The following is a 27815-nucleotide window of genomic DNA, read 5'->3' on the forward strand; positions in this document are numbered from 1 at the left end:
TTAATAAGGAGACCAGCACATAAAAAAATATTTTTGAAGTTGTTTTATCACCTTACATTCATCTTCTTTTTTTTTTATTTCCTAGCTGATGGTTTGATGGTTTTTTTGGTTGGTTGGTTTTTTTTCTTCTTGGCAAAGGTAAAAAAAAACACAAAACCCAATGCTCAACAAATGATGCAAATCCCAGGTTCTCCTACAGCAGCTCGAAAACCAGCGTCGCCCAGAGAACTTTCCTCCTCTTTGCGTCTGCCGCCCACAGCCTTCCCCACGCCGGAGCGGGCAGCGGCGCTCGGGGTAGCAGGGCTGGATGAGTAATGATGTCGCTCCGACCGGACAACGGTAACCCTGGCAACTGTAACCTGCAATTCCTGCCTAACCATTGTGGGATTTATTGTGGCAGGGGCCAAAGAGGCCAAGAGTAAAATGAAGCGGAGAACTATGGTGTCTGACACATCTAGTACCACACACTTTAATCATAGCTGGCAGAAATTAATTCAGGAGGAATTTTTGCAAGGGCCCCCCATGCAGCGTGTTTTGTTGTTGTTGTTGCTACTGCTGTTCTGGCCTAAGATTATTTAAAAAAAAAAGTTTTTTTTGATGTTCGGTGTTTTCTTTTCCCTTAATTATTAGCTGTTAGAAATTTTTTTAAAGTGACTTACAGACATCTCAAAACTGAGTGTAATGAGACTGTAGTAAGATTTTTTTCCTTTAGAGGTGAAACATCTTATTCACAATGCATATCTTCTCAAGTATAGATATTAGAAAGAAAAATGTATCTAATATCAGACCACAGCCACAAGAAAAATTGTTTTTTCAAAGCTAATATTGCCTAACTTACACAGCAAATATTGGTCAGTAAGGAAACTTAACCTCATTCCAAGCACAAGAAATGTAAGTCGAAAGGGACAAGCTTCATGCATGGAATTCAATAGTTTTTACATGCCACTGATTAATCAAGGTATCCTTTAAAACGAAATTTTCAAACAGCTCTGAATCCAGCACTTGGTATCCTGCAGCAAACGGCAATCAATGACCTGTGATCTAACCAGCCAAAGTAAGCAGTCAAAATCCATTTGCCTCAGGTAAGCGCTCACGAGGCTGTAGGAGTTCTCCGTACTAAGGTACCAGCGCCGAGGCGAGACAAGTTAGTGTGAGTGGGCGTACGTGTCACGGAAAGCAACGCATCCCCTTCTCGCAGGGAAGATACTTGTTGAACAAGGACTTGTATTACCCCAGGGGATTTACAACGGCACCTTTATTTTAACGGTATTGGATCAAAACAGAGGTTCATGTACATTTTGCTTTGAAAGATACCTTGCAAGGTAAGATTAATATACCCTACGGCGCTACTTAGGCTATTTTTAGCATTAACTACTTCCTATTGAAATATTTATGTCAAAACACCTTCGCAGATAACTCTTAATGGGAAAAATCAGTTCCTGCTTTGACTAAAATTATTCATTTTAACTAGTTCCAGGACATTTCTTGGAAGGCTGCTAAATCGGAAGGAAAGTAACCTGAAAAGTAATTCTTTTAATTACCTTTGAAAATCAAGTATCTTTAGACACAGAAAATAACACACTGTCTCTTTTAAACTCTCAACCTATCGCTTTCCTTTACTTACACTTCCCATCTGTCAACAAGTGCTTGTAATTTTATTACACTGTCCTGTAGTTTATGCAGAGTTGGTATTATTTTACAGAGTTCTGTTAATGGACTGGATAAATGGTAATGCTATTTAAACTAGTCTCCTGCTCCAGCAAACACAGCTGCAACTGTACTACTATTTCTAGGCAAACATCTTGACCTGAACACGCAGTGCTCTCTCAACCCGTCCAAAGAGAAATTGGAGCAGACAGCAAAGGGAAAGCATAGCCGGCCGCTGGCTGCAACCAACTGTGTCTAATCATAATTCATATAGAGTGTACCCTCTTTCTTTTATATTGCATTTAGGCTACACAACAAGCATATGTGCTTCTTCACCTGGCATCTCATTTACAGCCAAGGGTCAAATGGTAATTATTATTCACAGAAGCTCAATACTATGTTGAAATCTCGCAGTGCACACCCTGTTTGATTAGCTGTTAAATGCCAAAAATAAATGCTAAAACTAAAGCATATTATGCATTTTATTGATCATGTTTAGGGAACTTTTCTTCTCCTTAGATATATATTTATTTGGATGTAAATATATATAAGCATATACAATGATACATGTAAAAAAATCAAATCATTTCATACTCTTCATAGTGATCAAGCTACACGTAATCTGAAAAATGACCAAGAACATTTAACTAGCATCAATCCTTTTGTTGGCCTGACATTTTTTTTTATTACAAATTTAGTGTTAAACAACTGCAGATTCTCAGTATTGCTCATATTTTCTTTTAATCGTGAATACATTATAACCAGACATTCACTTTCATGGTCTGATCAACAATAACCCTTAGGCAGAGGAAATTTAATACTGTGAAGCCAGTGATCTCTTACTTTCCACCATATATGCTATGAGCAGTTGTGTGCTTTATGTCAAAGGACATTACAGATTTAAGACGAGCATCTATCAAATATACAATTCTGAATTAAATATATTCAAGTATGATTTTTGCCTGAAGCATGCATCCATTTTTTGCCTGCAAATTACGTCTCATTTCTATTTTATATGAATTTAGATAACAACCGTTGCACTATAGGTGGAATAATAAAATGATCATAAATCCCTTTCATTTTCCTTCCCGATGGAAGCAATGTCTTTATCATGCCTGATGGAAATTATAAAAGAGACTCAACTATTAATACAGAAAACCACATATGAATATATTATAATATTATTATAGCAGAGTAAAACATTTTTGTTTGTCAGAACAAAAGCCTTCAGGAGCTTTCTGGCCTAGTAATGTAGCAACTCATTGCACCTACAGGGAAGTTCTGGAAACAAAGCATATATCCAAAGCAAAGGAAAGAAACAAGAATACACAGAACTAAATGTTTACACTAATAACAGAGTAATTTTCAGTTTACCATTTCATATCACTATGACAGAGGTAAAAAGAACTATTATTTCACAATATGAAAACAGAAATCAGCTCCTAAAAATAAAAACTTCATTATACCATTTGTTCTCAAGAATATTTCTATATACTAAAGTGGAAACAAGTCAGAGGAACCCCACCTTCTTACACCTTCACTTTCTTTTTCAAAGCGCACAAGGGAAAAAACTCAATAAAATCAGCAATTTCAATACCAGAAATCTCTCCTAAAGTCTACAGAAATATGTCAAATACGTATCCAATTAAAAACAGGGCTGAATTTGTACCACCTTGTCAAAGCACGTCAAGGTGTACCCCTTCCATACCACATACTGTAACTTAAAGGTACCTTAAGATTTATTTTGTTACAATAACTAATCATGTAGATAAATACAGAAATCAGTACCTAAACTTCATTCCACATTTTTACTGCAACAGAAATAAGTGGATTCTTAAAAGGGCCAATGGGTCAAAACATTAATTTAAAAATATTGCCAAGAGTAAAACATTATCAAACCAAAGAATATGATCAAGACAAAAACTCATTACCCAATCTGATAAAGTTTTTAAGGTAAAACATTTCATAGTTTTTTCTTCCCAGAGTTTAACCACCTTTGTGACACGGGAGAGACCTACCATTTGCCAGTGCTATGACTTTTCTGGTCAAGTGTGCACAGCCACAAAAACAGTACATCACAAAACCAAAGCGCTTACACAACAAAAACAAAGCGCTCTGGGTCACAACTCCACAGACATTTTTTATTTCTTTTAACACAGAAACCAAAAAAAAAAAAACCAAACAGGAGAAAAGGAACGCCAAAGTATTCTTTCAGCAAAACTTCATTACAGAAGTGGGAATGGATGAAACAATATTAGTATCTAACCTAGATTTAAGAAATAAGAAATCTTGCAAAGCAGTCAAGGAAAGTACTCAGCTTAAACAAAACATCAATGTTCACAGATGCATTTTAACCCTATTTGAGGCAAGACACAAAAAAGCCTAATGCAAGACACAATAACAGACCAATTCCAAATTTCCCAGAATAATAGCTATTGGGTTGTGCCTACTTACAGCCTGTATAACTTCGGCGTCCCCAGAAAGAGCAGTTCAGAAAGCAACTGGAGGTTATTTCTGTTTAGGCGCCTTCAGAAAGAAAAAGAAAAAGTTGTGTTAAATTACAAATGCTACAACAGTGCAATGCAACCACTTTGAGCAGGCATCCCAGTGCTGTAACAAGCTGATTTTAAAGACCAGAAAGGCTATGTAATGCCGGTCCATTAGCGGAGACATGGTCCAGCAGTAAATTTACCATGGACTAATTACATTTTCTGGTTTCCCTAACAGACCATATTACCTATTTTATGAAAGATTTTGAATTTCTGTCGTGTGAATCAATCACTAAGTCAGGACTCTATCCTGCATAAACAACCAGAAAACTAAAAAAATCAGCAGTATAACTTCAATTCCCCACTAACTCTGTCTTTCTCCTGGTATAATGAAGCAAACAGACATTTTGTGACCAATAAAAGGTTTGAGGGAATATGTACCAAATGCATACACTTAGTTAAGTCATGTGAACGTATCCAAAGATTGATATAACCTATTCTTTAAAAAAAAAACAAAAAAACAAAAAAAAAACAAAAAAACAACTGTTACAGAAACCCTGATCAAATAAAATTCATGAAAAATCAAGAAGTCCCAGCTTATATTTGACATTACAGAGGGGGGGTTTCTATACAGTTTTTTTCCATAACTGTAGAGATACACCAAAAAGAATTTAAATTAAAAAAATAAAGCACAATCAGTTGCGCATAAGACAGTACAAAAGGAAAAACTGCAACTGGAATCTGTGAGGTACCCATTTGTCTATGAAGTTTCTCACCAAACACACTGACCAGGGTCAAACCTACTTAGTTTGAGGTGACAAGTTCAAAGCCTACCGTAATATAGCCATAGGCAACAGAACAACCACTACCCAGGACAAATATATTCCCTCTTCATGATCTTTTTTTAAACATACAATGCAGATTATTCTTTCTAATGTGTGTAAGTGACAGCCCTGGAACACCAAGTCATACCAGTCAAGAATTCAAGCTCAAAACAGGTTTTTGGTTGTTTTTAAGCAATGCACTGCACACACCACCTGCTACTGAAGAAAAGCAATGTACTGAAAAAACTCTTTTGTCCCATCAACCTCATCACAAGTCCCAGTTTGCAATGCATGGTGCTTCTCAATGCAATAATTCAAAAAAGCTGAAAAAAAGATATTGGACAGTTTCACAAAATTAAATTTTCAAATTTCATAAAGCTTCAGAATTTCTTGTTTGTTAGCCTTAGGGCTAAATTCAAACAATTATGCCTGTTTAACCTCTCAGGGCTCATTTTTCATAAATTTTGTTCCATCTAAAGGTTTTTCCAATTTAAAGGTTTTTTCCATAAATTCCCATATAGATACAGACACTCACACACTCAAGATCCAGTTTTACATAGCTCTATGGTTTAGTTCACTTAATTATTCCTCCTTTAAAGTTCAATGTGACAATGATGAGAGCAAAACAACCTGAGAAAATATTCTTATGTACCCACAGGTTTGCTCCCACACTTCAAACCATAAGCAAGCAGTTAGCTTTGAGATCTAAATATCCATAATTCTCCAGCTTTAATGTCAGGTTCCTTTTTGTTAGTCAAGCACCAGAAATTCTGATTTCTTTCAGCAGAAGAAATTTAAATCACACATTCGTAAGATTAAAGGGAATTTAGAGTGAATGAAAGAGAACCTGAAAAGGAAGGACTACAGTACTGGGGTAAGTCAGATGAGCGAAGATGCAGTTTAGTAAGAAATAGAAAAAATGCTTAATTCAGGAACAACAACAACAAAAAAAAAATCTGAATTGTGATCTTGCAAGTCATGTTTCCAAATCAGTAGAAGGAAAGTTTTTATATTAAAAGAAGGATAGAGCTATAAAGAAGTTAATGACTAGAGGAAGAAGTTTGATTTGAACGTTGCCTACATAAACAAGAAAGTGATACATTTTAGTGTTTGTGGATCTATTTTCAAAAGTAAGGTTTTCAAAATAAGGTAATTTATAAATAGACGTTTTCTTACCTTTAGTAAATTTATGTATAAAAGTATATACTAAGACCATGAAACTGAAGTAGTAGGAAGAAAATTGTTTCACAGTAACAGTAACATTTGTGATCAGAAAAGAATAATGTGAAAACAGAATTCTTAGACACTGAACTTGAACAAATGGTTAAATAAAAAGAGAAATAAAATTCATTGCTTCTCTTTGTTAAATTCAGACTTCATTAAGGTCTTCTTTAAATTCTGTTTGTTCTGTTAAATTCTCTTTGTTAAGTTCAGACTTAAACCTCTAAGTCCATGATTACATATCAAAAGGTACATGGGAAAACGTGCAGTGTAAAGATTCTGGGAAGTTAGTGTCTAATCATAAGCTATTTGGGACAAAAATTTCTGTTGATATTTAAGCACTCTATTAGGTTCAGATACTAGACAATAATGGCGAGCTGTATCTGAAGGGGCAATGAAATCACTCAGTATCCGTATTTTTGTAGAAGTTCTGTATAATACAAAAAAGGCGCTACGGTACAATGACATAATATTAACTGATGATAAAGTTCTTCAGGCAGGCTGCCTTTCGCTAAAGGCAACAACAGTCTTACAAGGACACGCTTAGCATCACTTTAGAAGGATCCTTCACAGGCAAAATACTTGTGCTAGTATATAACTTTCTATACAAGCAGTTAATACGTTAGATCAGGAGTTTGTTATTACCCATGCTTCACATGGTCCACACCACTGAGTATACTGTTAACATACTGATGCATGTGCTGCTGTACAGACTTTACAATCTAGGTTATTGACAACAAAATCAAGTTCATAAATTAACCTAACCATAAATTGCACTACCGTCATGACTCAACAGCTCCTACTAAGTGAGCTTGGCACTTAGAACTCGTGTTTCAACCTACATTTTTACTTCCCCTTTCACAAAATCAAAACATTTGTTCTTTGACTGAGTGAACTGAATTTATTTCACACAAGTGTAACAAATCACTGATCTTTAATGAATCCTGTATTTTGTAGCTTCCACTTTGAATAATTTCATCCCATTCATTGGAGTTCCTTTTAGAATTAAGCTTTCTCTACCAAAAATCTGACCATTCCTTATCGCCTGTGCTTAAGAATATCAAACACTACCAATTTTCATGAAAGCAATAATGGGAAATATGTCCTTTCTCATACTTCAGAAAGAAGCTTCAGCTACTCTTTACATCTAGCTAGTTATAACAGATGCTTTCAAAGGAGTCAACTTACTGTTCTTAAGTTTTCTACAAGGAGTTTTTTTATTAATTGGACTTCATTGAAATGAATTTTTCAAGACTACAACAGATATTTCTGTTTAAAAAAAGTGCTATGAATTCACATATAAGTGAACATGAGAAAGGATGCAGGGCAAATCTGGACTACACAGACCAGTATCACAGCACACAACAGCTTCCAGTTCAACAGTCACTATGAAGAGTTTTCAGTCTTTCAGACAGAGCCACACAATGAACCCAGAAAACACATTCCTATTTTAAAACAGTTCACTGATGTACATGGTTGTACAAGATTTCCACTTTTTCAGGTGATCTCATGATCACCTGAAATAGCAATACCTATCCAGAACACACAGACACAATGGAACAAGAGAGACAGGCATGATCCCTTTTCTCCCTGGAGCTGAAACCCGAGGTAAGCACAGATGGATCACAAAATCCATGATTATAGATTGCAAAGAACTATAGCTACTGCAGAGTAAAACTCCGCCACATTTTCTTTCAGTGTGTCTTGGCAGAGACCTCACCACAGCTAGCTCACAGCCAGTGTTTCCCCAGGAGAATATGAGAGGAGAAATTTCAGTTGCATCAACTGAACTGCTCTCCCAGAACTGGCATGAAGTTCAAGGTTAAGCACTGAAGAAACAACGATGAGATATTCCATATTGCTGCCATTCAGTTTCCCAACTGGGCTAGAAAAATTTGAGTTTCTCAAGCAAAAGCAGAGAGCTCAGAAGAGAAGTGTTAGTGGTGTAAGCAACAGAAAATGTATGGGAGAATCTCTTCTAACTTTACGATACCTTGAACCGTAAAGTCCCTTGGTAGTCGACAGAAATAAATGGATGAGGGTCCAACATCATTGAATTCTTTCAATTTAACAAAACTGAGGCACAGTTGCAATTAAAATATATATAAAATTCTTTTTCTTCTGTTACTGAATGCACCTTTAGGAAGAGATTGGGCAAATTGAGACTAGCACAGGTAAATTTTTGAGCTCTTCATGATGAATTCAAGCAAAGTCCACATACTATCAAAGGTACACAAAGTATTTTAAATATGTCAGCTTAAAGCTCCCAGAGCTCGGTCTTCTAAACACAGTAAAGACTAGAAAAGTGTCTTCAAAGTGAAGAGATGGAAGAAGTATACAGAAGGATCAATTTAAAGACAAAGAAAAAAAAATCTATGACAGATGGGCATGAAAGTACTCTTTAAGTAAGCTCAATCACAAATAGGCAGATGAAAAGTAGCTACAGACAAGTAACAGGTTCCACTGTGAAGTAAACAACTGTAAGGTAAGCAAAAAAAATGGCTTAAGTTACTGGTTCTAGGGAACAGGCTAGCTTTGCAGAAATAGGTGCATATCTAGGTTTTACTTGTCTTCTGCATGCAGCCAGAGGATATGCGGAGGATCTCAGAGTAAACTGCAGGGAGAGCACATTATGCTCCCAGTGACACATATCCTAATCCACTGAAGTCTGGCCATGCCACCAATCCATTCTGATGTCTCTCGAGTTTTGATGCCGCAATAACTGTGATCCAGTATCAATCATGCACGGGGAGGATAGGAGAAAAAAAAAACCAAAAAACAACTCTTAATTACACTGTCTGCAATGTAATCATCTGCAATTGCTATAATTCATGAGCAGGTCTGTATTTGTTTCCCAGACTTGTTATAACCTTCACTGTAACTTGCTTGTGATCCCATTGTGATCAAGTACATACAGCCAGAGAAGCTGCGTGAGACTGCACAGCCTCTCTGGGCAACAAAGTTGTTCCAGTGCTCGACTGTCGTCACAGTGAAGAAGTTTTGCCCTTATACGCAGTCATAACCTCTCATATCAATTCATGCTTGTAGTCTCACCACAGCAATGAGCCTGGCTTGAGCTTTTCAATAATGAACTCACAGGTACTGGAAGGCTGCTATTTTTTCCTCCCACAAATTGTCTTCCAGTGGATTTTAGTTCAAGTAGATGCAATTCTATCCATAGGCCCCCTAAAATAACAGAAGCCCTCAAAGATAACTTGAAATTAAGAGTTGTTCCAAATAACTTATGTCAGCTGTACTCTTTAATTAGAAACAGCTTATCCCATTGGGTGCATAGAGACTGAGAGCCTTCCAAAACTCTAAATACAAGGCACAGATGCGTTTTATTTTACCACCATCACTTCAGGAAGAAGGGTAGAAGGCTTCCAACTCACACAAAGTTAATGATAGCAGAAGTAATTATTTTTCATTTCCTTCTTGGAATTTAGCTGTGAGAAGTAAATACACTATCTGCACATAGTAACACACAGGACTGTATAGCTTTGAAATTGTGCTCTTCAAAAAAGCACATCCACACATCAGCAGAAGACATTACTATCACACCCATTTAAAAATACCATGTAACAGCTTTTCACTGAAGCTCATTTGCAAAATATGCATAAATGTTAAAAGCACAAACATTTTTTACACTAAATGTCAATTTTAAATGAAAGGATGTGTCAGTAAATAAACTGCTGAGTGTTCATGCAACAGCACTGTCTACTCACAATGAGAACCCACCAGGCTCCTCAAGTAGTTCCGCGAGGTTACAGGGGTATGCATCTGCTGGGAAGGTTTAAGATTGGATCAGGCTTTATGAGCCCAGGAAATACAAAAATCAACCTACAAAATTATCCAAGTATCTTAAAACAGAAAGCTAGTGCACAGCACTCAAATCATCTCCACAGACTGGTTTAACCATCAAGTCCTGAAAAACTGACCCCAGATACATAGGGTCAGAATAACAGACATAGAATAAGTGATGCCTATTTCCCCACCATAGAGCTTTATATGGAGCTTGATTTAGGCTTATGCCTGCAAGGAAAGCAAGCCTTATTACTTTTTTTACAAAAAACATGTTGCTATATATGCCAGAGGCAGCGAACATCTGTGCATCCGTGTCCAAAGTCACAATCTACAGAACTTCAACACATCTGGCAACTGCTGTCTGTGAATGTGACTTGCACGAACATGTCATCAAGTGAGAAGGCGGCACAAGAACTAAGAGCTACGCAAAAGATTGTGCCAGTTTTTCCATTAAGAATTCCCTGCAAAGATCTTCTCGTCTCTAGTCAAACTACTCATAATCTCATTAAACCTAGCAATATCAAGTTTACTGACCACATGAATAAAAATAGGAATCTGAGAAGTTCAGGGCTGATCTTACAGCATTTGGATGCCTAAGTCAAAGTTTTCCCCAGGACAAGAACCATTTACTCAGGGCTCCATTTTCCAGGCTAAATAATGACTAGCTAAGAAAGATATAAGTTTCAATTTAATATCAAATACCAATTAGATATTTGTTTCAGTAAAAAAAAAAAATCTGAAAGGAAGCAGGACAGACACTGGGGCAAACTCAGTTTCTTACTTGTGTAGGAAAGGGCGAAAGTTACTTTGCAAACTATGGTACTACATTGTACTAGTGTACACTGCTTGAACCCTAATGTATTTTCTGTCCTTCATTTTCTCCTCACACAGCATTGATGTCAAGTCCAAAACTACCACATTTCTCCACTACCCCAATCAATTCTCCATACATTATGCAGAACACTATTTCACACAGAGAATCAAGAGTCTATACTCAATTTGCTTTTTTTAAAAGGTTTTCCAATATGAGCAGAGCTAGGACAAGCTCTTTGTTCAGTTGGGTTTGGGTTTGTGTTTTGGTTTTTTTTGCTATGAATAAAATAGAGAAATGGAGGCTGTTGTTTTCTGGAAGCTTCTGTATTACTTACTGATTGAACAGAAACAATACTTCTGTAAATAGCTGGTCATTACTCTTATTAATTCTGCCTATGGCATTATAAGAAATATGAAAAAAAGCAAAACCCATAAAACTACAGGCTGGGCAGCCTCATCTCAATACCTAGGAAGGTGACAGTGCAAAACAGAAGCTATTTCTAGACACAGTAAAGACAAGATGATGACTGGGAAGAGTCAGCATGGATTTACAACGGGGAAAATCACGCCTGACCAGCCTGATAGCCTCTTACAATGAATAAGGAACTTGGCAGATGAGGGGAAGGCAGTGGATGTTGTTTATCTTGACTTCAGTAAAGCTTCTGACACTATCTCTAGTAACAGTTGTCCTCATAGACAAACTGATGAAGTACAAGCTACAAAAGCAGATGTTGACTGAAAATTGCCTGAAGTGCCAAGTTCAAAGCGTGGAAAGATCAAACATCAGTGGCACAAAGTCCAGCTAGAGAACAGTCACTATTGGTATACCACAGGATTCAGTACTGGAGCCAGTACTGTTCAACATCTTCATCCACAACCTGGAAGATGGGACAGAGTGCACTTTTAGCATGTTTGCAGATGATATAGAACTGGAAGGAATCACTGATGCACCAGGTGTGTGCACTGCAGGTCAGCAGAACTGGGACAGGCAGGAGAACCGGTCAAAAAGGAACATCATGAAGCTCAAGAAAAGGGAAATGCAAAGTCCTGCACCTGGAGAGGAGTAACCCCGTGGCCCAGCACATGCTGGAGAATAACCAGTTGGAAATCAGCTTTACAGAGAAAGGCCTGGAGTCCTGGTGAACAAGAAATTAAACTGGACCCAGCAACGTGCCCTTGAAGCAAAGACCAACAGCATCCTGGGCTGTATTAGACAGACTGTTGCCAGCAGGTCAAGGTGGGTGACCCTTTCCCTCTACTCAGCACTGGTAAGACATCTGGAGAGCTGTGCCCAGTGCTGGACTCCCACTACAAGAGAGACATAGACATAACTGGAGCAAGTCCAGAGAAGGGCCATGAAGATGATTAAGCAGACAGATTGAAGCCCCTGTCACAGCAGGAGAGGCTGAGTGAGCTGGGACTGTTTAGCCTGGGGAGTAGAAGGCTCAGAGGGATCTCAACGTGTATACATCACATGTATAAATAAGTGATGCACTTCCTTCCCAAGTAAGGGAGACTCAGACAGGCTTTTCTCAGGGGTGCACAGTGAAAGCACAAGAGGCAACAGGCACAAATCAAAAGACAGGAAGTTACATTTAAACATAAGAAAAGTCTTTCTTTGACTGTGAGGGTGGTCAAACACTGGAACAGGTTGCCCAGAGAGGCTGCAGATTCTCCATCAGTGGAGACGTTCAAAACGCAAATGGAAACGTCCCTCAGCCACCTGCTCTGATTGACCTTGTGTTAATCAGTGGCGTGGGACTAGACAAGCTACAGAGGCTCCTTTAAACCTCTACAATCCTGTGAGGCTAACTCATTGGATTTTATTCTATAAAGTATACCACAAAGAAGGAAACAGAAGTATAAAACCTCCATAAAGTAATATAGGATCAAGTATCACATGAAGCAAGGATGATCTTTGACAACACTTGGGATTACTTCCAAAGAAAAACACAGGGAGAGAAAGAGGGGAGAGGAAGTTGACCTATTAAATGGAATTTAGCTAGAGTTTGGGCACATTGTTTAGAAAAGCAAGGAGGGCCTGCAAATAGTCTAGGTAGGCTTGTAACTGCCTTTCTGGCACCAAGTCACCACAGTAAGTCTTCATTCAAGTATTTTCCTGTAGCACCTGTACAGGCATCCTGCCAAACTAAATTCAGAAAGGCTGATGTGTCTTAAAAAAATTAAGGGAGACTTTGCCACATTGTATTTGATTATCGGTCTAGACTATTATTAAAGACAAGCCAACACAATGTACTACATAATATGAAGGAAAATAAAACATTTATTCTGCTGAAGTTTTAACCAGACTCTTCAGCGTAGATGAGGTAATATAACAGTGTGAGTCACTGAAGTGGCAGATCCCTCATACGTTTTGGAGTTTAACTGTAAAATTCCAGACAGAACTGTGGCTTCTGAAGTTAAAATAAGGAGCATGTTAGATGCTCTCTGAAATATGCTATATTAAAATGTAATGTGCTATGACAACTCAGTTTTTACCTGTGGCCATCTAACATTAAATGTTTGTTTGGTTGTTGTTTTTTTTTTTAAATATTGAACTGGTTCCGCAACAGATAGATATGATTTTTAAAGAATAAAACTAAAACATATAGCTTTAACTTTAATATCAGTGCTCTATAGCATCAATTTAAAATAGATTCTGAACACTATTTGAAACAAAAACATTGACACAACAGTTCTGTAGAATTAGATTTGGTTTCAACATTTTGCAACAGCGCAAATTACCCATTTCAGAGGAAGCAAGAAAGACGAGCATCCAGCAAACAATGTCACAAAGGATGAGCACAAAACAGATGTGGGAAAAATAAACAGCCTTCCTGCCCTGGAATTTGTAAAAAGGTCTGCAAAGAGCAAACAGGACTTCTCACTGCAATTTGACTTCTAGACCTATGAAAGGAGTCCCATGAGAAAAGACACTCAGATGAATAAAATATACTAAAAATAATAGCGAACATTTACAAGGCTTTTAAAAGAACATCGCTCTTGGACTTCAAGTTTTATCAAACATTTTGTAGTATTCTGCAATCAAAGTGTATCTATATGAGACAATTTTTAAAATGCTAGTAGAACACTGCATCTTTTTAAATACTGTCTTCAAAGACGGCCTTTGTCTATTTCTAGTTTACCAGAAATTTTTATAGAGAAGATATTTGTAGTGGCTTTGACACAAGTCTGCTAATACAGAATAATTACTCTAGCAATTTTTATTATTATTTTTGAACTAAAAATACAGGTGCCCCAGTACAATTCAAGTATGATAGTCTCGCATTCCTTTGGTAAGTGATTAGCACCGCAGGCTTTGTGGTCTCCTCCTTGTTCTAAAATGAGGAATGCGCTATGCGTTGCCCTTAACTATGTAGGATTAGCTAAGAGAAGGATTTTTCACATCCGTGATTAACAAGGAATAACTGTTCACCCCCTTCAGGGGTGTTCAAATATGTATTCTTTACCTGAACTCATTATTCTTCCGCTACCTATCACAGGTATGCTAAGGCATTAACCCTTCAAATGCTCAGATTTTCAGACTGAAGCCAGACAGGTGATTAAGCATCAATGCTTTAAGCATGAGAAAAGTCAAAACACCAGACAGCCTTAAAAAACAAGCGTATGCATTAGCACCTCAGGTTGTAGGCAGTCCAATTTAGACCTTCCTGGCTGCAGTAGTCAGAAACTGTTCAGAATGTACCCCAACTGAAAAAATAATTCTCAGGCTTCAGTAATGAACTTGCGCACCAAAATAAAGACCAGGATTCAGTGAGAAAAGAAACTGGAGACTAACCTCTAGCTAAAGAGCTAAGAACTCATTCTAAGACCTCAGTACAACTTCCACACTATACAAGGACAAACTGCCAAAAAAAAAGCTACATTCATTGATATTATGTATAGTCAAGCTCAACAAGATGAAATATGTATCATTTATTGGGTGTTCTTTTAGCTATGATAGGGATACAAATGATTCCTGGAACAGTAGTGGTGACTCCACTGATATAACATAGCATTTTTCACCAGGGGTCCTAATATTCCACATTAGCCTTTAAATTTCACATCTCAGCCTCTTAATTGGAAAAAAAAAATCAGATTTTGCTTCAGTTAAAGCTGTCTATTTTTATGATGAACTTTTGCAACATTTGGCATTTTTTCCAGAAGTCTCTGCTCCTGAACTTTCATCATGTAGCTCTGTAGAAGTGAAATCTGGGGGGTTTAATGCCTGTTTTCTGCAACTGAAAGGGCTATATTCTATCAAATTTTCAAAACCCAGGAAAAAAAAAAGTTCAGACCAAAACTAATTATTCTGGAATTAACTTATTGATGCAGCTCACATTTAAAGAATCATTGGAAATCCTGCTATCCCTCTTTTTAAAAGTTACTATTTTCCTACATGGAATTTACATTTTATGGATAGATCTAGTCAAATAATTGGAATAAAACTGCAGTCTCATGCTGCATATCAATATGTAATAAAAAGTTAGCACACAGGTTTATTTTAATCTCTGTAAAGCATGTTTTATCCCATCAGTGATACAGTAAGTCCACACTCTGAGAAAGAACATACACTTAACATAGTGTGGCCCTTTTCTATACTGGACAAAAAGAGCAGTACTAGTCTACGTAGTCTATTTTGAAACAACCGCTAATTCCCCCAGTAATTGCCCAGGCCTGGCAGGCAGTATTGCCCAAGACAAGCTGTATTTGTTTTTATCTTAGATGGAAAATTTTATTTCTTAGTCCAGTCTGCTATGCATGCCTTTGTAAGATGAGATGCTCTGTAAAACACCATATCTCCAGAGATCAGAGTAACTCATTACCGAGTTTTGGTTTTGCAATTTCAAAACCTGTTAATACAGCCTAAGAATTTACCACATTTATCAGACTAGATTAGAGCCCAAACAGATAACTCTAACCACGTAATATGTGAAATACAGCTAAAACCCACTATTACAGTGAATCCTGTTTAATATCTTTGACAAGATTGACTCCTATGTATTGAGATTAAAATTAAGCCCTTGCTGCAGAAGCTGCAAACACAGCAATTCCACATATAGATTTATATCCGGAAAAGAAATCCAAGTAGTACTCAGCTTGTTTACTAAGTAGAAAAAAAACTTTTCCTTGAAACTATGTAGTTGAAATATACTTTTCCTTCTGTGCTGTGACACATCTATAAGTTTCCAATTGTTCACACACAGCATAAACAAAACTTTAATAATTTTCAATACTACTCAAACACTCATAAGCACACTCCTAAGAAAACGCTCTCTTCATCTTAAATATTAATAACTTGTTTTGATGTACTTGTCTGTACTTGCTATTTATTGGGGCTCCATCTCTACAATTCCTCAGTTTGTTATTTTAGAATCGTGTTGTAAAAATTTAGAGAAATGTATGAACTGTTACAAAACATTTAATTCTTTAAATACTTCTTTCTCCATCATTCAGTGATGCATTGTAAGAAGCGTGAAAATACAACATAAATAGCTTTCAGTTTAAAAGCCATTTCAAGTACCAACTTGAAGTTCAACCCTTACAGCATTCTTTTCTTGAACTCAGGATTTCAGCTTACTCACACCATGTAGCTCAGGGGGGCTGTTTTTTGGGGGAGATATGGGGGGGTAGATATTTAGATCAGAAGTTGCAATTGTTCCAGAGCCTGTAAGAGTAACATTTTACCTCCACAGTAGTTATCAGCAGAAGTAGGTTTTGTGTTTGTTTGGGGGTTTTTTGTTCTTTGTTTTTAAGTCTACAGAGATAGCTCTTTAGAACTACTAAGACAATAAATGGACATTTTAGAAATAAATTCTATTAATTCAAGTACCAAAAGTGTAGAGGCTTGGCCTAGAAACTTTCTAGGCCACACAAGTAACCTTTCTCACAAGAGTAATCAGTGGGACTACTCATGCAAACCAAGTTATTCACGTGGTAAATATCTGCAGAATCAGACTCCAAATTAGCATTTTAGGGGCATACTGCTGCCTCAATGGATTATTCACAAATACAGGAAGAAAAATGTGGGTAGTTTTCAAACTATTGCAGAAGCCTCTTCCTATTCTGACATTTTTCGGATGTTTAGCATAGTCTCAGAATGATCATAGCTGGCATCTCAACTACTAGACACAGAAAAACTGTGATAAAAATTATGTTCCTATCAGCCAAAAAACATTTATTCCTAAATGAAAAGGTAACTGCTCCACTATGTAAACAAGTAAAGAGTATATTTAGCCCTCAAAATCTGACTGCACTGTTTTTCTGGAGTACAAAGAACTGCAAGGAAAATTTAGACTTAAACAGCTTATAATAGAACCAATTCAACAGTCTACAGCAGCTGTCTGTCTTCAACCAAATTTTATACATCCCTCCAGACAACAATAGCTTGTAAATACACGGGGATACTTTGAGCAGTAGCTGCAACACCACAGAAGAAGGTGGTCTTGGGGATAACAATTGACTACACTTTTTAAAAGTCATTTTTAAAGCTGTGTCTAATAATAGTGTTAGTATTCAGAAAGTGGAGATTTTCAGTTTATCTTCATCTTGTTTTCTTAAGAGACTATTTCACACTATTATAAACATCACACCCAAGATGACAGCTTTATAAAGAAAGAAGAAACAAGTGTTTAATCTCACATTCTCATAAGGAATCGTTTCAAAAGGTTTTGTCTCCCATAATAAGCAGTGGTCTCTGGAAAGTCTTAAACGTTGTGGAAATTCTCCATACCTTGACCCTTTGTGCCTTCCTGCCATGAAGCATACTGAAACCCACCACTGATACATTACTATGGTCTACATAAGAGAGATTCAGACAACGTTAACAGGTCACATCCCAGTCCTTCCTTTATGGGACCCACCATGCACTGAATGGCCATATATTCTTTAGAGGCCCTACTCATAGGAACGTGGGCTCATCATACAGGTTGCTAGTTAATATAGAAAGTCTTGCAGACATTAAATACACAAAAGCCGAGATCATAGTTAATCCAAGAGTTTTTGACACTGCTTCAGGATGTCCACAAAGGTACAAGCTGTCCCATGGATTGAAAAATGGGCTGCATGTATTGCCGTGGAAAGAGGGTTGTTTCAGCAGACAGAGCATCTTACACAACACAACAGACCGTGTGATTCAGCCATCCACAATACAGACTGGGAAGAAAGCCATATTCACAGCAGACGTACTAGCTCAGACAATGTTGTACCAAACCCGTTTGGACCAGAGCTAGTACCCGCTTAAGAGATGAGTCTTCAGCCAAGACAGTCAGAGATTGTAACTAAGTGAACACTGCGATGTGTACCCATTTATTCGGGTATTCTCTGAAGACTTTTCAGAGAAGTATCCAACTAAAAGGCTTATAGCAAAATCACCTTCAGCTTCACCAGGGTCTCTCCAGCAACTAAAGCTTCTACAAACTTAAAACTTATCTGGTTAAATTGCTGGTTTCCATCTTGTTTTCCCTCCCAGTTCTTAACTAGTAGGCACTGCTATACGATTACTTATTCCTAACTGAACATCTTTGCTTTAAAATTACAGCAAGGCTGCTGTAGTAACAATCACTTGTTACAGCATTATTTGTTGTGGTTTTGGTTTCCATTCCACTTCTACAGTTACACTGGTGTGACAAAATTCCTGTTATGAAGCATATTAGGTCTAAATAGCTTTGTGTACATACTACTACGTATATCTACTGTGCTAGAGACTTGTTGTTGCTTAATGGGAGAAACATTTCTATCCACCCAAGAGAGGTATACACAGATTTAATCAAATCGCATCTTAAGTAGTTCTCGTCTGAAAAGGAGGTTGAGGAGTTTCTTCTCTCACATTAATTTTGCAAAGTGCTTCAGGTCTTCACTTCCCTTAGAGGGAGCTGAGGATATTCATCGTTTCACATGATTAGAGCTACAAATGAGTATTCACGACGAGTAACTCACTGATCAACCAAACAGTTCCTTGGAAATCAGAATAACTGGTCTAAAAAATAAGTGATTTTGTAACTGAAATTCCAGTTCAAAAACAAAAAACCCAAGAACACCACTTCACCTAGAGAGATGGATTTATTTTTTTTTCCCCAAAGGGAAACTACTGTGAAAAGTCTGTTCTTCACATTAAAGAGAGTACTGAACTACAGGAAACACATTTTAAAATTCAGACTGTGTGTGTCAGCACGAGATATTCCAACACAAGAAATATTACATGTAAACAATCTTATAAACCAAACTGAGTTCATTTAAGTTGCAGTAAGGTTCACTTATACCTTCCATTGGCACACTAGAAGGACTGCATCAGGTATTCTTTGACAGTAGCCTGGCACATTACACTTACAGTGGAAATGTTACATCCTACACTTACACATTAAAAAAAAAAAACTAAAAAGCTTTAAAGTGCTTGCTATTTAATGTATAAAAGAAAACACTTGAAGGAAGTATCCACAAGTTGCCTGAGAAATCGTTTTGAATTTCAGAATCCCAAGGAGATGAATTGGCTGTCAGATAACAATGCGCCTTCATCAGATGGACTTGGCAGTTGTAAACAAGAGGAATTTTCTCAGCTTTTCCTCACAAATATGAAATATTTGCTCTTAGCCAACAGCTGGGGTGGTTTAAAGACATCCTGCATATATATTCAAATTACAAGTCACCCACACACCTAACACTGACTGAATTCCAGCAAATTAAAGAAACTCTGACAAGTACTGGAACAAATGCAAAATAATTCTAAAAGCAAAACAGAATCTAACTTTGTAGGTCTAAATGACTAAACTTTCAAATGTCATAGTTTGCCTGCTGACGGCTGAACAAGAACAACCCGCACAAAGTAGCCACAATTATCAGAACTTCTCTTCAGAACTAGTATCTTATACAAGCAGAAAACACCTATTGTTTTCCAAAGATTTTACAGACTTACCAAGAGAAAACCAAAGAAAAAAAAAACCACCAGAAAATGTAACAACAAAATGCAAACACATCAGACAATTAAGTTTTAACAACTAAAGTTCTCTTCCTTTTTCCTAGTATTGCAGTTCTATACTTCAGAAATCTGACACTAAATGCCTTAAAATACAAGTTAAAATAATTTTTGAGATATTATTAATAAATCACATAGCAGGATCTTGCTTCAAGATAATCAAGAAATGAAGTTGACTATATACTGCTTTAAAACTTAGCAAGTATTTGGTATCTTAGTGTCAAACCACTTTCACAGTGAAAGCATGGATCTTTTAATGTTTATTAATGTTTCATGTATGTGTACGTACTTTTGCAATATGAACATACTGTTTAATTTTTTAGCTAGACCCTATAAACCAAATTTAGGAATGTGTATATATTATTCCAATATATCCCCCAGCAGGAGAAGCTGTACTAAATCCCTATACTTTGTACAAAGTTTAAAACACATTGTAAAAAAGCATTGCATTAAGTGTTTTAATACGACTTTGAAGAAAATCTGACTATGCATTTCTAAGAACAATCAATCTCATTAAAATTTATTCAGAAAAGGTTGCACTACGTAACAACACTTTCAATTTTTAGGTCAAAAAGTTACTTCGGTTTATTTGTAAAAATGAGGTAATTACCTCAAGTACATGATATTGCAACTGTTGTAGAAATGTCATAATTACACTGGTGGGTTACTAAGTCTCCTGAATAGCTTTGTGTATGTGACCAACCAAACCATAATGGTTTGTGGGATTTTTGTTTTAAATGCCTAGCAGCTGTGGATACAGAGCACAACTATCAGACAAACAGAATATTTAGGCCAACGCCGCTTTTCAATGAAGTAGAAATACCTTTATGAAGTTAAAGCAGCGCCAAATGAAAAACTAAACAAGACCCGAGAGGCATGCTTAAAGAAAAGGTGATATAATGCAAATGCAGCAACTAAGGTGCCTGATAACGAAGACACTAAAGTTCTGTATGAACATACATAAATACAGTGGCATTCTTAAGAGCTCCCTAGCTCCAAAATGAAACTACATCCAACAATCAGCATCTTGCCTTTAACAAGTCAAATGTCCCAAGTTGTAGAATACATTTTTAAAAATATTTTCATTTGAGGAAACACAAAAAAATAAGGCAGCGCATACTGAAAATTAAGCAACTATTACAAAAAGCTAAACCAGCTTAGGAATTACTCGTTTTTTATGTCCAACTGCAACCAAGCAGGTGTTTGCACTTCAACTTCACCAGACAAGATCCTCTCATCCCTGCTCCATCCTCTCTCCCCACAGCACTCAATCTTTTTTTTAAAGTCCAAATCCAATTAATTTTTGAAAGCTAACAGTTCATTTTTTTTTCCTAAGTCTTTGTAAAAGCTTTAATCATATAAAAACTGAAGGGGAATTCAATTACTACTTTCATGCTACGTAACAAGACAACACTTTGTAACTAGCAGTTACTTCCACTAAGTCATTGTATAACACAGCCAACATCCCCAAGACTAACATCTAACACTGTACCTCAGAGAACAGGCTTTTTAGCTGTATTCATATTTGAAAAAGCCATTGTGTATTCAAGGGAAAATATTTGATAGTATTCAAGCTATTTCCTACAAAATAATTGCAGTTTATACTTCAGATCTGGACTGCTCATGAAAGCTCTCCCGCCCCCCCCCGCCCCAAGTCCCATACATACTGCTTGAGAATTTCCTACTTATCTTGTGTCTCAATAAGGATTGATGTCCCAAGTTTAAAAAAAAATAATTAAAAAAAAATCAGAGGCCTGGGTACCTTAACACACAATTGATTTGATAAAAAAAAAAAAACCACAGACATTCTCATACATTTAGAATTAAAAATACTTACAGCCTCTCCAGTTCTTTTAAATCCTGGAATGCTCCTCTCTCGATAGTACTAATCTTGTTCTCCATGAGCTGACTGAAATATAGAAAGTTTTACATATACGTTTTAATAGCGCCAAAATAACTTGTTGCATTAACAGTAGTCATTTAAAGGCAACCACGTATTCATTAAAACAGCACAACAGTTACTCTAGAGTGACATCCACTTTAACCTTCCGGACCCCTGTCATCAACACTTTACATATACCCAAAAGGGTAAAAATAATTCTCATTCAAGAAATAGGAATAGATATTACATTTGCTCATCTACTTTAAGAGTCCCAAGTTAAAAAGTTACACATGTGCATACATGCTGTGTGTACACATGCACATACATCATTGCTCTTCGGCAAGTTTTAAGACTCCGTTTGAACAGTATGAAGGCATATTAGTCTCACATGAGAATAACAAAACAAAAATACTGAACTGCGATGTTGGAAAAAAACAGCAGTGAAAGACTGCACAGAGATTGTAACTGTAACAGTAGTTTTGATTTGTAAAAAAAAAAAAAAACAACAATTAAAATAAAAGTTACTACAACATATTCTGTTCTAGAGAGAAACGGAAAAGGATTTTATATGACTGCTTGCTCAAACCGAACAGCCTTAACAAATAAGCCAAGTAAATTCCATAGTACTTTAAACTAAGTATTAGTTAAATTTTTCCCAACAAAAAAGAAAACGCCACAGAATTTTAAAAGCTTCCTAATGCTTGAAACAAAAGCATTTACAAAAAAAAAAACCAAAAACACAAAACCCAACCAAATCATTCCTTCCTCAAATTCACTGGTAAAGTGTTTCCTTTTAGCCCAGAAACTGTAGAAAAGCAATAATCATCACCTGGGACTTGCTTTTAAATTCAGTAAAGGAATAACTTTTTTTCTTCATGAATTTTCTCAGGTTGAGAGCACCCATTTTCAGTGTGAATTGTAAATTTGATAACTTTAAACTGAAGCCACTCCAACAGTTATTCAACCAATTTTAGCAACTGTAATTTGTAAGATACATGCCAAATGAAATCCTCAAGTTACACAACCTTAAGGAGAGATTAAAAAACTTTAAACAAATTATATTTAAGGTGATTGCTAATTTATTAATATGGGTGTATAACACATGGGGGAGGGGCTGTATGTTCAGATGCAGTAGCACAATAGTTAAAAAGTGATAACTCATCCATTTTATAAACTGAAAGATAACTCGCTCAGTAGCATCAGTCCTAAAAGGTATCAGTGACAGAAAAGAAAACTTACAGAACTCGAAGGTGCCTTAGACCAGCAAAGTCAGTCTTGGTGATTCTTGTGATGTTATTTCCATTAAGATCCCTAAGAAGAATAATTTATAAGCAGCAAAATTAAAACATTCAAAAGTTATTTTTGAATTGTTTTGTTTGTTTTCACGGGCAGAGCATTTGCAGAAATTAGGAGATGTAAATGAACTCAACGAACCATTCCTACAACTAACACCGTGCAAGTTCCTGATTTCCAAGTGACTGAACGAAGGTTTATCTTGAAAGTTGTAGTTTCAAACTTTGTAATAAGAGACCCTTACAAAGTCAGTTCTGCCTGACATTGTAAAGCTCATATTTATCTTTAACAATGCAGAAGAGTCAAAACCTGTCTGAACGTGGTTATAACTGCATTTAGAAAACCACTAAAGCTACCATATATATATATACACTACAGTATTTGACTGACAGTTACAAAAACTAAGTGACTGAAATCAAGACAATTTTCTACATTTTTAAGCAACTTCTAGCTTTCATAATATTGCCACAAAGGCAGAACAGTGCTTACCTTCCTATAGCAAATATTTGCTTTCAAACAATCATGAGACTATTGGAGAGCAAGTGATGGGAAACATGATTTTACAAAAACTAAATGCCACTTGCCAGCGGGAAGCTATATCGGCTGCAGAATGCAAAGCGCACAAAAGCAACCAATAACTGTATTTAGGCCCTAACATTGCTGTTGGTACTTCAGCACTACTTTCTCTTCTGGAGTTATATGCCCCTTTTTCATACGAATTTGGGATCAAGATATAAACTTCCCTCAATTCCAATCGCTACAAATAAAGCCAGACTTTGCAATTCCTGAGGTAAGCCATTAGGAAGTGGCATTACATGGAAACTACCCAACAATTACAGCTCATTCCCAACGTATTTAGGAAAAAAAAAAAAAATCACTATTTTTTGGAGGTGTTTATACCACATGTGGCCAAAACACCACTGTAAAGAAACCACACAAGCCTGAACAGAAATCAGTGTCCCTGATACTCTTCCTGAGTGAAATTCATCACTTGAGACAAGCGTTCGGTATGCCAACATTTAAATGACTTATTAGAGAGTAAGAAATAACCTGCTCACTTCTTCCACTCCTTAGACCCTCCTGAAAGGCAGCCTGAGATGATAGATACCCGAACACATGCTCGCCCTCCCTCAAGACTATAAAATACCCCAGCCGGAGGGCACAGGAATGGTCTCAAGAAGCGGATGGGGGGCGGAGGGATCACGGTTAAGGCACAACTTGGTGCCGTGTGAGAGGCAAAGAGGCTGGAACCCCCCAGCCTGCCCTCGCCCAAAGGCAGACCCGTGCTTGCGCCGGGACAGAGCCCAGCCAGGCTCCAGCTCCGCGCCAGGGCAGCGAGTGGCGGCACCGCCTCCCGCCCCCCTCGCGCGGAGTCACCGCGGCCGCCCGCGGAGCTCCGCCGCGGGGCCTGCCTGCGCCCGCGGGGCGCCGCGGCCCGGCTCTCCCCCAGCGCCTCGGGGAAAGAAAAGCCGCAATAGCGAACTTTGCCGGGAAATGGGCGCCGGCAGGGTTGGGGGGGGGAGAGGCCGCTCCGCCGCCGGCTCGGGGCGCCCCCCGGGGCCGCCGTGGGTGCCCGCCCCGCCGCCCCCGCGCTCCCGCTCCCCGCGGCGGCGGGAACCGCGCTCCTCACCGCGGCTTCCCCTGGATGAAAGGCTGCGGCTGGGAGCAGCGTCCACCCCTCCCCTGTCTCCTCGCATCGCCATGAAACGGGCACCGCCAGCGGCAGGGGAAGGGAAGGGAACCCCCCACCTCCTCCCCGCCAAAGGGCGTCGGGACCCCAAACCGGGCCGGCTCCGGGGGCCACCTCTGCCCCGCCGGCTGGCAGGAGCCCTGACGGGCGCCGGGGTCCGAAGGGCGCTCGCCGCCGCCCCGGCCGGGTTACTTACAGCCTCTCGGTGTTGCGGGGGATGTTCCTCGGGACGCCGCGCAGCGCCAGCCCGTGACAGTCCACGGTGCTCCCCGAGCAGGAGCACTGCGCCGGGCACGGCTGCGGCGCCACCTCGCCCGCCATCGCCAGCAGCAGCCCCAGGGACAGGGTGAGCTTCCCCCAGCCGCACATCATCACCGCCCGCTGCCGCCCGGCCGGGGCCCGCCGGCCTTGGCCCCGGGGAGGCGCGGGGCGCGCCGCCCTCCTCCTGGCCGCGGGGAGCGCTCGGGCAACTTTCGGGGTGCGGAGAAAGCGAAGTCCTTTCTATCCAAAGCTCCGCCAAGAAAACAACCCCGGCAAAGTGAGGTGGGTGGCACCGATCCGCGGCCGAAGGCAACTTCGCTGGGAGGGCGGGGGGGCCGGGCCCGGGCCCTCCCTCGCTAGCCCGTCGGGTGGCGGGCAGAGGCGACGGCACTTGGGTCTCGTCTTCACACGCTCCCGGCGAAGCAAACCCACGGGCTGAGGGTACGGCGGAGTTGGGCTAGCTCCCGATCTTCCTCCTCGCCCCTCTCAAAGCCGTGCCTCCCCTCTGAGCCCCCGAAGAGAGGCCGCCGAGCCCCGTCCGCTTCCTCCGCGGCGGCCCGCGCAGCGCGGCAGCCGCTCCCACGCGCGTCCCCCGCCGCGGGCCGCTCACAGCCCCACGGGGGGCGGCGGCGGGGCTGACACCGCGCACACACCGCCCTGCCAGAGGCGCCTCAGCAAATCATACCCCTCTCGCAGGCATTCATCAAACTGTCTCACGGAAGGAGGAGGGAGGGGAAGAGAGGGGAAAAAAAAAAAAAAGTCAAACACACAAGATGATGTTGGGCTTGGCTTTCCACCCCCCGCGCCCCCTCCTGCTGTAAGCTCCCAAGCCAAGTTTAGCAGGAAAGGGCTGGTCCTAGAGCACGATAATAATAAGCAGCTCGAGAAGGGATTCGTTGCCCTCCTGGAAGGGAGTTCATCCACGACCTCCTTCTCCTCGGTGACAGATCACAGCCATAGATCCTCCTGTGATCCCGGGAGCACGGCGAGACAGACCAGACAACAAGCGATGTGCGGCGAGAGCGGGAGGGGTGTGGGGGGGTGCGTTATTCTGCTCCCCGTGGTCTCCCGGATACCGTGGCTTTGCTGCGGCAAAGGCACCTGATGGGAAAGGTAGGAACTGCTCAGTCCTTCCAGGTGAGGCCAGTTCAGCAGCTCCTGGGGTTGCCGCAGGAAAGGGAGCAACTTTCCTCCTCTCCCTCGCACAGCGCCTCGGGAAGGGTTTGCCCCCTTCTCCCGATCCCGCCGGTGCACCTGAGCTGTCGGTGCCGCCGCCGAACAACCCGGCCCTCCGCTCCCTGGCGGCGGCGCTCCTCCGGCGCAGAGGGAAACGGCGGAGAGGGCGGGGAAGGGGGGGGGGGGGTGAGAAGGGGAGGGAGGGGTGAAGAAGCGGGAGAAGGGAGGCGACACGCCGGCTCTTTCCCTCGCACCCCGAGTCTCTCCGCTTGAACAATAGGATGGCACCGCCGCACGCAGGCCGGCTCGTCCTCCCCGCCGCAAGGTGCCCGCCGCCGCCCGCCGAAAGTGCTCCCCGAGAGCAGCAGCGGCCGCCAGCCGAGCCGCCCCCCCGCCGCCGGCCCCTCGCCGAGACCTTCCCCACGCGGCGGCCACAGCCGCCGCTCGCCCCGCTCCCACGGAGCCGGGAGCTCCCCACGCACCGCCCTATATAGGGGATGGCGGGGCCGCGCCTCCCCGGCCCCGCCCGCAGCGCCCCGCGCCGCGCTCACTGGCTGCGCCGCCGCCCGCCCCGGCCCGGCCCCGGCCCCGGCCCCGGCCCGGCTGCGCGGGGGGCGGCGGGGAGGGGAAGCGACGGGGGAGGCGGGGGGGCGCTTTGCGGCGAAGCCAACAATGAATGAAAGTTGAGGGGGTGGGGGGCAGACAGGTCGTCCCCCCCCCACAGTCCATCCCCCGGGGAGGGCGGTGGAGCTCCTCCCTCCATCACCCCCCACCCCCCCACGCCGCGGGGAGCGTGGAGTTGTTGCGAGGAGTTTCCCACGCAGCCGCGGCCGGCGGGTGTCAAGCGCCCCGCGAGGGGAGGGGAGGAGATGGAGGGAGCGGGGCCGGGGGCCGGCGTGTGTTCTGCCTGGAGAGGGAGGGGGGCTGAAACCTCGCCCCCCGCACTTGAGGGTACCTTGGGCGTCTCACCGGGGGGCTCGTCCTCTGTTCCGTGCAGCAGCCGCTACGGAGGGAGGACGAGGATTGCCCCGGCGTTCCCTTCGGTTGTAGTTTTGATGTGAAACTCACCAGAATCTCTCATAAATTCTTTTTCAAAACAAAATACGATGGGCGAGTGCTATTCCATACGTTAAAATACGTCGAGGAGCAACATTAACGCTGCTGTGCTCGTCTAGAAAACACCTTCCATTTCAAAAAATTGTATTCTAAATACACACAATGTTCCTGAAATAGATTTTCCTGAAGTGTTGTTTATTGTCAGCCCGTCTTCAGCATTCTTAGGAAAATACTAAGTGCATCAGCCTCTTAAATAAATTTTAACTGGTTTTAGTTTTCTTTGCTTGTGAATTCCGTACTGTGCGATTTATAACAGCTCTTGAGACCCTGGTAATAGGTGAAAGTGATTTGTCTTTCATAGATGGCAGCCCCCAGCAGGGATGACTAAGCCTTCAGCAAGGTGTAGTTTGTAAATGCTCAAGGGAGTCCCTAGTTTCTTCCATATGGCTGGGTCCAGCTGAGTCTCCTCATCCCTGGGGTCTCTGCTGCACAATCCCCACAAGAGGCTTACTGTCTCTTTTTGCCCGTTACCAGGAGGACAAATTCTGTTCTGAGAAACGCTATTCTAGATACGAGTTAATCTGCTGAAGTGGAAGCCAGCAAAGTTACTCCTGACTTCTCTTGCCGGAGAAATTCAGCCCAAATGAAAACTGCTGAAAACGTACATACCTACAAAAACCTGTTTTAT

At 40.6% G+C, this 27815-nt stretch overlaps 1 protein-coding gene across 5 annotated transcripts in view; it reads right to left on the reverse strand.

The window, feature by feature from the left end:
• Positions 1 to 26217, reverse strand: part of SLIT2 (slit guidance ligand 2) — a 266165-nt gene extending 239948 nt beyond the window's left edge. For 3 of the 5 annotated variants that reach the window (XM_054202905.1, XM_054202906.1, XM_054202904.1), the window contains exons 1-4: positions 24831 to 26215; positions 22891 to 22962; positions 21607 to 21678; positions 4102 to 4173 (exon numbers count right to left, since the gene is read on the reverse strand). In XM_054202905.1, coding sequence (XP_054058880.1) covers positions 4102 to 4173; positions 21607 to 21678; positions 22891 to 22962; positions 24831 to 25006 — 392 coding nt within the window. In that variant the 5' untranslated portion in view covers positions 25007 to 26215. Of the gene's footprint in view, positions 1 to 4101; positions 4174 to 21606; positions 21679 to 22890; positions 22963 to 24830 lie in introns of all 5 variants that reach the window. The other 2 variants (XM_054202908.1, XM_054202909.1) reach the window with 2 other exon arrangements.
• Between the last annotated feature and the right edge of the window lie 1598 nt (positions 26218 to 27815).

The sequence above is a fragment of the Rissa tridactyla genome, chromosome 5 (assembly GCF_028500815.1).
Source record: "Rissa tridactyla isolate bRisTri1 chromosome 5, bRisTri1.patW.cur.20221130, whole genome shotgun sequence".
NCBI classification, from domain to species: Eukaryota; Metazoa; Chordata; class Aves; order Charadriiformes; family Laridae; genus Rissa; species Rissa tridactyla.